The 12,493-nt window shown below is 38.0% G+C and overlaps 1 protein-coding gene across 1 annotated transcript in view; it reads right to left on the reverse strand.

The window, feature by feature from the left end:
- Positions 1 to 4,590: 4,590 nt before the first annotated feature.
- The window catches only part of LOC139710898 (palmitoyltransferase ZDHHC21-like), a 48,512-nt gene continuing 40,609 nt past the window's right edge, over positions 4,591 to 12,493 (reverse strand). The window contains exon 7 of the mRNA XM_071622820.1: positions 4,591 to 4,918. Within this exon, the coding sequence (XP_071478921.1) occupies positions 4,789 to 4,918 (130 nt within the window). The 3' untranslated portion in view covers positions 4,591 to 4,788. The remainder of the gene's footprint in view (positions 4,919 to 12,493) is intronic.

Raw genomic sequence — 12,493 nt, forward strand, 5'->3', positions numbered from 1 at the left:
ATGATGTCATGAAACCTTGCCTAACTCACTCCTGAGAAGGCGTACTAAGCTATGAGCGTGTAGGATGAGGTCATACGATATCTACCTGAGATATAGACATATAGGCCTAAACTCTCTCAGGCATTCCATCTACACTGAGGACCCAGCGTCATGAAGCAAACTACCAAAGCTCTGATCCTGAATTTAGGAATGAAATGCTTGTGTTCTTTCTCAAGTGATAAGACTTATGTGGAGAAGGCATCTAAAAAAACACAAAAACCCTATTTATTGTCTCCAGGGAAAAGACTTCTGAACAGAGAAAAACATGTTATACTGGACTGCCTACGAGATTACCTGAATAGGATCGATCATGCAAACAATACAATATCCCAGAATCGAGAGGCATACATAAAGACTGTATGCCTATAGGTCATATCATCATGCAACATAGCATGCCGCCACTGTGCGCATTACATACTTGCCAGGGGCGGATCCAGGAATTCCGAAAGGGGGGGGGGGCGGCAAAAATATTTCTGGTGCCACTTCCTTTCATCCGCTGACAAGCAAAAAAAAAGGCCTTCAGCGCAATTTTCTGCTCCCACTACAATGGGCTGACAAAGATGGTTTCTTCAAAAATTAAAAGTGGTTGCCCTCGCCCCCTTTCATTTTTTCTTTTTATTTCTTTTGTTTTAACAAAAAAAAAGGGGGGCATCCGAGGCGCCCCCCTCTGAATCCACTTATGCTTGTGAACCTGACATGTGAAGGGATAAATAAGTGCTTGAAATGAGCATGAAACAATGTTGAGGGCTTCCATGGACTGATATGCTGTTTGTTAATAGCAGTTACCTCCTGTCTCAATATTTAACCTGCTGAGGACAGGCTGATTTTGATACAACACACATTTCCCATAGACACCTGTCCGAGTATACTTGGGACTCGTCCTCAACGGGTTAATGGGTTAAGGTCTAGGAACATTTGGAAATAGGAAGCTTGCTAGGTTGTTTTTTTTTTCGTACTGAAACATACAACTCAGCCATATTAATTAACCTATTTAATTTACCTTGAATTTACCTTAAAGTGCCACACTTCAATGTTCACATAGATAGATTGCAAAGTGTGACAGGGTTTAGGGGCTATGTAGCCCATTAGTAATCCAAATTGGACAATTTCTTTTTGAATGTGAGAAGTGTTGGTGATTGGATGACAACTTCTTGGAGTTTGTTCCAACTGTCTACCACTCTCTGGTTGAAGAACTGTTTTCTTGTTTAGATTGTATGACAACTCCCATGCATATTGCAGAAGCCATTTCTCTAACAAATGCATATGTGTGGTGGATCACTTAACCCGTTGAGGATGGGCTGATTTTGCAACCACACGCATTTTCCATAGACACCAGCCCGAGCATACTCAGGACACATCCTCAATGGGTTAATTTACAGTTTCTTTTGGTAGTTCTTTGTTGGTTGGTTGGTTGGTTTGAAATGAAGCGAGATAAATAACATATTGTTGGAAAGCTCAGTGTCGGGAGAACTTCACGATTTCATAAATCCAGAACATCAACGCTTGGCGATTTTCATCAAGCTTTTGTAGGAAGGAGTCTCATATTGTTAGCGGATCATGGTTATTTTTATTTCATATTAGTATCGACATGAGAATGCGCCACTCTTATTCTAGCAATGTGAGTCTCAAGAATACCATGATTCTTCCACTCATTTGTACTAAAACTAGATCAAGGGACGCTTATTGTTCACGCTAAGTTCCTCTTCAAATCAATCAACAACAGCAAAAAAAAAACAAAGAACCCGCCCCCCCCCCCCTCATAAAAAAAAAAAAAATTAATCAACAGCAAGAAATGTAATCATCTCCCAAACCGATTAAAAGAAGTTTCTAATCGGAAATTCCTGTTTGGTGATTCCACGCTCATCAGGCTTTTTCCAGTACCAACTGTTTTATTGAGTTTGACCCTGCACTTCTCCCAAAATAGCTTATACCCTCCAATCAATCGCTCTATACTAAAAGCTGTTTAGTAAAAAACATCTCATGGAAACTAGGTCGCAACGATGACACTACATCATTTTTTGTTATTCATTCACCATATGATGTGCATAACATATGGAGTTCCTGAACTCATAATTTGCTACAACACAGGAAAATCCAAGTTGGGGGAAATTCCCTTTCTTTTTTTTTCTTTTTTCTTTTTTTTTTCTTCTCTTGTTATACAGCACGCTCTCTTCTCTTTCATCGACAGAAAGTGCAGGAACTGCCCTGCATTAAGTCCCCATCTTCAACATAGGGCTTGGTAAAATTATCCCTGAACGTTTTCGCAAGCGAACTAAACCTTGAAGCTTGACTTCCTTCACAAAGTCTACTGCCAACGATCATTGTTGTGTTTTCCTGGGGTGATCTGGTAGGTAATCTGTAAATTATGGCCCCGGTGGTTGTGAGTGGGTGGTTGGGTGGGTGTGTGGTAACCTGCTGAATATAAGAAGAATTCTACAGCTAGAAGAAAGTGAGCACACGGGAAGTGAGTGGCCAAATTGTACCCCTTTCAGTAACTCTCTTGGCTTGGGCCAGACCCGAGCTAAGTTGTAAAATTTTTAGTTTATGGATGGGTCGGGCCAATATGGCCCGCACCAGGCACGGGCTATTTTGGCCCTGCTGTCAGCTAGCACCAGGAATGGGCCAGGCTCGGGCCTGGTGCCGATGGAAGAGTGTATGAACGATATCAGCGCCAGGCTCGAGCCAAAATTCCTTGCGCGGTCAAAGGTCACAATTACCTGGCCTTGCCTCCGCCAGAGCACGCATTCAGTTTACCATGGTAGTTATCCCTTACGTGGCCGAGTTCGTGAATGGGTCATTGTTTAAGTAGAGAAGCTCTGCTATAGTTACTGAACGCGATTTTTACTGCTTGGAGCGGACTAGCTCGGGCCAGGAGCTGGCCAAAATGTATGAGTTACAGAAAGGGGTATTAGATGCCCATGGATACAACATCCTACATTCTCAGATTGCCATTGTACACAAAGAATGAGCTCCATGCATATCCATCAACTCATAATTACTGGCTGAAAAATGATTATTAACATTTTGTTGTTGTTGTTGTCTGCTGAAAAGATGCTGCTTGAATACAGATGAAATGTGTGGAGCAAATAATGAATCTATATATACATCACGGTCAACGATCATGAAATTGCTTTTTTTTTCCAAATTTGTGTTTGGTAAGTTTGAAAGCCAACTATACTTTTTAGCATTTGTCTATGTGGACTGGATGACTAATTCAAACTGTGTACAATTTCTGTTTTTTCAAGTGACTTGTTTGGCTTTTGCCCTTTTATCCACCCCCCCCCCCCCCTTTTCCACCATTGTTGAAAAACTCATGAAATAGATACTGGCCACCTCAAACAGCAGGTTTGTTTATACTCTTGATCAACCCAAACCCACTCACACTTCAAAATCAAAACAAATAAACATGTTTTTGGAGCTTTTCCAACATACTAATCCCTAAAGGAACTCTCCTTACGTATTTTTTTTTCTTTTTCTCTTTGATGCAGACAGACAATTTCGACTGTCTCTTAGGATCTGAATACAATTGTGGTGCTGCGAATGCTCGCAGGTTTCTTGAAAAGGAAGCATACCATGTGAAGTATCAAGACCACAAAATTTAAACAATGACTTCACACAGTACTTTTCTTTTCTTTTCTTTTGTTGCAGTCTTCTTTGATGCAGCAGTAAAGTTCAGTTTTTGTTACCTTCACCTTCTATTCCTCCAAATGGATGATTCACAAAAGAACACCCAAAATATAACAAAATAATAACACAACAACAACAACAAAAGAAAAAGAAAAAAAAGAAGGAACTACAGTATGAATGGAATATGAACAGATAATTGAAATTATGTGAACATCTTACAAATGTCCTTAAAATCTTAACTTTTGAGTTGTTTTTAATCCCCCCCCCCCATGAAAAAAAGGCATCTAACAGGCTTATGAAGATGATAAACTCAAAATAGCAATAATTATAATCATGTTGCAGCAACCATTCATGAGTAAATCTCATCAGTTATTCAGCAATTATTGAAAAATTAATACTATTCCACTTCACTCAAGAGATGCCTCTATTAAGATGCTGCCTACGATTCCTGCCAGACACCATACTCTCACAAATTTCCTGTAACTTTGGAAGTCAATACCTTTTTATTACAAATTCATGAGAAATCAAAAATCTGCCTTTTTGTTTACATACACAAGTTCTGTATCTCGGGAGTCAAATTTGCATGATGAAGACAGCCATTTTGAGTTAAGTGAATGCAAAATAATCAGCTGCAGCATGATTGTCAAGCCATGATACAACTTTGGCATCTCCAAATATCTCTACAGCACAAATGCTTATCTTTTCTGTCTCACCAACAGTTCCTTGAGTTTTCAATCTTCCTTCATAAGAGACAATCCATACCATTACAGAAATGAAATTAACATTTGAAGCAGATATCAAGCAAGAGTATGGAGAAACATTAAGAAATAGGAGATACACTCCCATACCAACTGAGAGCCACACTCCTTGCCGGAAAAAAAAAAAAAATCAACACTTTTTTTTTTCAGGATGCACTACCCCTTCCTCAAAGTGGACCAGTCCATGGGCATGAATATTCATGACCAACTGGGATGTCCAATGCAAATTCATTCATGAATCTTCCATGTAGGACATGCCCTGTCTTTCAGCACTTTCCTAGTCTCTCTCTGTTTTTGTTTTCTTTCTTTTTTTCATCTCTTTCTCTCTTTGCTGGAATGGCACATTCTTGCTCCTCCTCCTCCTTCACGCCACATCAGCGTAGACGATGATGTTTCGGCCCCGCCTCTTTCGGAGTGGGTTGAGCCAGCAGACGATGCGACCGCGGCCGAATACATCGTGGAAGTTGTCCATGACTGTTTTGGTAACTTTAGGTCTGTGAAAACAAAGAAGGGGAAAAGGGAGAGGGTTACTGTAATTATAAACATATTTTTTTTTCAATTTTGTTTCTCTTCCTCTGTTTGAAAAGTTGCTGGGATTGTCTAGTACATGATATGTATAATACCAACAATGAGTAAAACGATAATATCATTATCACCAAAAGTTAAGAGGGAATAAAAAGAGCATGAGGCAGAGGAATTGGAATGATGAAACAATGGCTGAAGATTTTAAAAATCTTTGGGAATGTCCTATTTTTTTGAAATAAACTGTGGAATAACTTACCACATTAACATCTTTAGAGACAAAATATCATGCAAGTGACTACTGTGTTACAACAAAAGCTTCTGTTCCACACAGTGATGTAATTTGATTGGGTGCATTTCTGCAACAAACAATTAATATTAATGTTTATACATTTGAACACTCATAAGCATTTGATTTTAATTAGTCTTAACACCTGAACAATATGAGTAATTGTGTGCTTGAATGAGTGGCAGAAAGTTTCAGGCAACCCCTACTACAGTTTCCTATGCTCACTGAGCTTGAAACGTACAATATAGCTGAAACAGACCCCAAATTGTGCTTGTCCATTCAGATCTCACAAACATACCTGCCACTGTGTTCATTGCAGCCATCATTTTTTGCACTAAGTGGTGAGTCCAATATAATTTGACAAACAAGGTACAAAAGAAAAGTAGAAAATGAAAAAACAAACAAACAAACAAAGAAACACACTCAAAGGCATTTTTGTATTCCCCAACCTCCGATTTCTTGCTATCAATTTTTAAAGGTACAGTGTATGAACATTATAGTAAGTGGATATTCAGGAAATTATTTAAATTGGAAATAATCGTAATAAGTGGTCATGTGGTTTATAGTACCCTGCCATCAGCAAGACTCCAACAGCATCTGTGGTTTTAAAGTTACCAGTCACATCACAGATCAACCACAGCATTTTTTTTTTTCCCCCAACGATATCTGACCCCGTTCCACTTTCATGCCACCTTCCTCGCCCTTTCATTGGTTCCTCGTGGATCACTGCAGTTTGGGGGCCATGTGCTTGGGTAGGCTCACAGCAGAAATTGACATTAAGAGGAACAAGAAATGCTGTTAACACGAGCTCAACATGCTCAAAAGGGAAAGCCCCTAAGGCAGTTTAAAGGAACACATCAGTCCAGCTCACATGCAATGATTGAGGGGTAATACCTCCTGCTAAATACATAGCAGAATGATTTTTTTTTTTTTTGGGGGGGGGGGGGGGGAAGAAGAAGATATAGCTGTAAGTTGTACTTTCATTTCTTTGAGGGAAATTTACAACACACATATCTGTGGATTCGGAGAATGCAGAAATATTAGTAGAACATATCAGTGACATTTGTGGAAATTTGGACAATCTGTTCAATAGTGATGGCTTTGTAATTTTTTTTTTTATTTCATTAAATCCATCTCACTTCATCACTGACTTGGAAAGATAAAATATACTGTTTTCATAATATCAATGTGGTACTGCAATTGAAAATGAAAATATTTTTCGCAAAATTTAATGTATGAAATAAACACATTCCCTAGACCTTTTATCAAATCAATATATATGATTTTATCTAATAATATTTTCTCGACCTTCTGAAGGAGATAAAGTCATGTTCTCTTTCACTATACTAAAAAAAGATGTGTGTAATTCTCTTTTTCATTCCTTTAAATCGTGATTCTATTGTAAAATAACAAACTTCTGCACCCTTTCCATCCTGCGAAGACAGAGCATATGGCTTTGACAAACTTTCACAATATGGAACTTTTGGATTGCTCAATTTTGTCCCCCCCCCAAAAAAAAAAAAAAAATAAATAAATAAATACATAAAAATTAAAAAAAATGATGCAATCTATATGGTCATTATATCTGCCTTATTTCACTGAATCCACATGTAACTTTTGGGTAAATGTCATGTCAGAGGTCCACCTACTGTGTTTTTCTATCAGTCATATTCCAACTTTATTTTTATGATTGATATGTAACAGAAGGTGGATTAACACACTATTTTTTTTTTCTGAAAGCCACAGTTTGTAAAATAAGAAAATAAAAAAAATCATTTTTTTTTTTCCAGACCCATTATATTTTGAACTTTACAGAGTAAAAGTAATGACTAAAGATACTTTCACTGCGAAAAGAACAAATCTTGCAAAATCAAACAGCGTGAAATGGCTGGGTGGGACAAACACAGAAAAGACAGCTCTGACTCAAATCTGAGTGATACTTGATTAAACGGAGATCATAAGAAATGAACAACTTTAAACAAAGGACTAATGCGTGCCATTTTGAGACTTATTCTGAGAATCTCTTGATGGGGGGGGGGGGGGGAGGGTTGGGGTAGGGATGTCTGGACAAGAGAAACAAAGAAAAGGAGACAGAGAAAGAGGAAGAAAGACAGCTAGAGAGAGAGAGAGAGAGAAAAGGAGCAATTTACGTACAAAGGGTTGAAATTGTCTCAAGTAGTGCTTGGTGACCCTTTTGCCCCCCCCCCCCCCCCCCCCCCCCAAAAAAAAAGGGACAAGACGAGAGAGAATCTGAGACACAGTCTGGAAATTTAATTCGAAGCGACCTTTTTTCCATGTTTGCGGATGCGTATCATCGGACAAAAGCAAAACCAAGAGTGATCAGCTTTATCCCAAAAAGTGTGGTTGTTTCCCCCAAAATTGCTAAAAATATTTCCAGGTCTCAAAATTGCGGCAGCCTGAAAGGCGCGCAAAGATACAACGAAAGGCTTTTATCAGATTTCCCTGAATAAACAGAAAAAAAAAAGGTTTTGAAGTTCGCGGCTCATGAATGAAATAAACCCTCAACAAATTTTTCTCCCGCCGCCTCGGGCTACGCATGTATGCCCTTTAGTCTCTTGATTTGGAGAACGGGAATATTACAGTAGATTTTTAATTGGAGGATATGGTGTCTACCAGATGGATGTGTAGATACAAGAGTCGAGAGATCACGCAGAGTACATGGGTTGTTAGACTAATTCAATAGAGGGAAATCAGCGACATTGATAAATCCGCAGATAAGGGCCAATATTGAATAATATGACGAGAATCTTCAAATACATATCATCCTATTCTCTGTTGACGATTATTCACGATTCAAAACTTCTATGCTCAGCAGTCTATGACTGGCTCCATGAGGAGAGAAAAAAATGCAATAAACAAAAAAAAAAAAAAACCATACACAAACACAAAGCAAAAAACAACACTTTCTCCACGACACCTAAAGTCTTAAGAATGGACAGGCACTAGTTAGATCATTTTGACTTTCAATAAAACCCATCAGTTTCAATGACGTGACAGTACTTGAAAGTTTGGAATCACTGATTAATGAGGGTTTTTAAATCATATAATCCAGGTCACATAGATGATAAAATGAAGAAGAACAAAAACAAAGAGAAATCAAATACTCTAGTAAGAATTCTAGGAATCCATGAGGACTGCACAGTTCCTAACATAATCATTCACTTCTAGTAATTTTATTTATTTACTTATTTAATTACTTTTTGTGGCTGTCAATGACAAAACTCTATTGACCTACATGGTAAGTACCTGGCTATTCTGTCCAACTTTGGTCTTTTAAAATATTCAGAAGATTTGTTATCCAAAGTAAGAGGATATTTTTGATGTTCTTACTTAAAAAAAAAAACAAGTCTAATGAACATTTGAAATGCAGCAGAAATATCACAAGAAGAAGCAAAAACTAAGAGCCATTTGAATTTTGGGAGTTTAATGCTAGTGATGACATAATTAAAGATAATATAAAGTTTTGATACCTCAAAAGTTTCCCTGAGTTTCCTTGTCTTAGTTTGTGTTTCAGGTTAAAGTACCTTTCATATAACTAACACTGTGAGACTTACTCGCCCCAAAGTGCTCTCATGTCTTAGTAATCATGCAATAATGGTTTCGTACAATACGTGTATATTGATTGTCGCGGTACCGCGTTGAGTCAAACTAACGGCTTGTTCGAATTTTTCAGAGCCCGCTCTGCTCTGGTACGAAACCATTATTGCATGATTACTAAGACATGAGAGCACTTTGGGGTGAGTAAGTCTCACAGTGTTAGTTATATGAAAGGTACTTTAACCTGAAACATGAACTAAAACAAGGAAACTCAGGGAAACTTTTGAGGTACCAAAACTGTATATCATCTTTAACTAATCGGAGAGCTGACTTGGAGTGGTTCAGAGAATACCATTTAATCAACTGGAAAACCTGGTAAATGCTTTACAAAGTTTGTGGTGACTACAAAATCTCACTGAGTGTAATGGGTTAAAGATGTCTGTAGATTCGGACATTCAGGCACTGGCAACCTTTTCTGTTATTGTTATTGTTGTTTGGAGCACATCTGGATACTAAAGTTTTACAGGTTCTGTTTACCTTTGGGAACAGTGATTTTAAAAATGTTCAAGATATCACATTTGATGCATATGTGTAGGTCTGTTATATCAAAAAACATCCTACCATATAAAATTTTCACAGTAAAGCCTAAAATATAAGGAGATATCAGTATTTTTCTCATTAAACCATAACTGTAGATGGTTTTTAAATAGTCTGGCAAAATTTTTATTATAACTATTGTTCACATTTTGTCTATTCAACAATACTTAACATTGATTATATGGATTCAACTTTTTACAGCGGTTGTTTCTATCCCAAACTCACATTTTGGAACTATTTTAAAGCACTAATACTTGGTTTTTCTTTCTTCTGCAAATGGTAAATTATGCCTTTAATCAATTGAGTGTTGCTATTACATCGTCAGCCTCACTCAAAGAACAATTTCTGGTTGGGCTATAAAGGTCTCTCAAAGATCAAGTGTTACAACATCAGGTCTGGAGCGCAGGATGTCATGAAATTTGACTCCCTCCATTAATATTTTCTCTGTTTTGTGAGTGAAGTATAAGTCAAATCACTGATGGCTTTCAAGTACTTGAAATCTTCAGTGTTAAAAGGAAGAGGAAGAAGAGAAAGACAGGTCCATTCTTGCTAAACACTACAAGCACAGGAATGGAACTGAATAAATCGAGCAAAAGGAAACATTCCATTATGAATGAGTCTATCATGAAAGCTCTATTTTCACATGAGAATGCAAATTTATCACAATGTACAGCAGCAATAATAGTTTGTGTAGATATAACTATGATTACTGATGCTAATCAAAATCATTTCCAGTGATACCACATCAATAGAGTGATGAAATACATAATACATTTGTACAAAGCCATGATCGCCATTTACAAACTAAAACAGACTAAACTGATATCAGAACTAAATACCAATGAATTCTTAAAAGCATTTTCGAGAATGATTCCTACCTTTTTAAAACAAAACACTGCACAGTGAAATATCAAAAAAAAAGACAAATCTATGAAGCCTGATTCAGCTAGAGAGAGCAGACTCGACATTAACTAATCATCATTCTTTTTTTTTTTTAGTCAAGATTTCCAGAGTCCAAGATTGTTCCAAATTGACAGCTTTGCTTATCGTCGCTGGGGCGACAAGACCTCGTATCTACAAAATGTCAAATGTTCAGGAGAGCCAAAAAACATGGTGGCCAAAGCACTGTGGCGAATGGGATAGCCTTTCCTTCGACATGCCGTGGTGGCTTCATTTTTCGAGTAAGACAGTTGGGATTTAGACAGGACATCACTTAATCCATTATTTGACCATTAAATCCAAAAAGTCATTTTCACCAAAACTGCAGATAAAAGGTCTTGTCACCCCAGCGACGTTATGTTAGCTATCAGACATGATAAAAGTTAAAAAAGTAAAGAAAGCAGAGAACATTACACCTGAAACTTGTACAATCCACCTCAACAAGGCAAATTCAAACCAAGCGTAATGCACTGGGGAGCTATAGGGCTCCTTCATGCACAACGAAGTGGCGTGTATTTCCTGCACAGATTGTTTCGAGGGATTTAGCCTCAGCTTCAGGCGTGTCATAGAAACATCTGTCTCTTTATTTTTTCTTCCTCCTGCTATTTTTCATTTGTTTTGTTATTTTACTTGTACAGCTTAAACCTCACTATTTTATCCCCAAGTTGATTTCTATCCTTGGGTTAGTGTCAGGTTTAGGTAAGTTCCTGACCACATGAGCATTGAGAATTAATAGGGGTTTCTGGGATGAACAGTGTACTATGGCTTTCCGTAGTTCAGTTGGCAAGAGCACCAGTCCATAGCAACCCTGATGTCTGGGGTTCGAATCCCAATGGAATTCCATTTATTCTCTCATTTTTCATTTTATATATATAAAAGAAGATTTTGGCAAAAACCTGAAGAGAAATTTAGATGAAAAAAAATGTGAGCTGATGGAGATGTGTGACAGAGGATAAATCAATAACCAAATGGAGAGAAAACTGTGAAAAAGGAGAAAATTGTAAAAAAGGAGAGTATTCATACAAAGTTGCGAATGTCCATTGGCTGTTGCAGTCACACGTCAATTTACGTTGATGACACAAAACTCTCGTCGTTAACCAGCTTTTATTTCCTTCCTCAAGTGGAAGCAGCAAGAAGAAAAAAAAAATTCAATCATCACAAATATCCTAAAATAGTTTCTCCACAAACTGCCCAGCCCCGGGAGGGAAAAAGCCTCTACTATTAAAATCAAGAAGTACTTGTGCCAAATAACATGCAGAGCAAGTTGTAGGAAGCCAACATACATAACATTGATGTTATTTGACTGGTTTACTATTACTATGGCTTGGACTCACTAAACAAAACAGATGTTGGGTTCATACTGAGCTGGCTTCATTTCAAGTTGACTGTTAAGTGAATGAAGTTAATGGTCTGTGTTAACATTTTCAGCATGCCATGTGAACATACAATGCAAGTAAGGGTCCATGTGAACATAGTGGGCTGTGTGATTGAAATTAGCAGGCCATGTGAACATAGTTAGGTGCCTACATGAAAGCAGTTAATAGCTCATGTGAACACAGTTAGGCTATGGTTGAACCCATTGACACCTTGACATTGACACCTTGAATTTTTGACATTGACACCTTGAATTTTTCATGCAATGTCACCTTGTAAGAGTCTTATGTACAGTGTGGGCCTCCAGTGTTGTGTTTTTGGTCCACCATGAACCCAGCTAGTTATCACCACAGGCAGTAGCTGCACTTTCTGTTACTTACTTCAAATTTTTTTGCTAGGCACAAAGACATTATTGCATGTGACATACTAAACTTGCAAAATTTCACTGTCAAGTCGTGTTCATTGATAAAAACTGTGAGACTGAAACCCCGGTCACACAGCGCTTTATGGCTTAATCACGGCCAAAACACGTCAAAAAGTGGTCTCCCGTGAAGCAGACGATGTTGTTCGTGTTGGTGTCGAGTATAAGACGAGCTATGGTTGATTTATAGACGTGACAGGACGCAGGGAAAAATCTGAACGGCGTCAGACGCGGTAAAAAGTTTTGAACTGCTCAAAATTTTATTCCACGGACAACCACGGGCGGCACACGTGGTAAAGACGTGCAACACACGTGAAACACATATGATAATCCGTGTTCCGGCAGTGATTAAAACTTGGGGAGACGCGG

The sequence above is a fragment of the Diadema antillarum genome, unplaced genomic scaffold (assembly GCF_040938485.1).
Source record: "Diadema antillarum isolate AM-2024a unplaced genomic scaffold, OU_Dant_1.0 seq00001584_RagTag, whole genome shotgun sequence".
In the NCBI taxonomy this organism is placed as follows: domain Eukaryota; kingdom Metazoa; phylum Echinodermata; class Echinoidea; order Diadematoida; family Diadematidae; genus Diadema; species Diadema antillarum.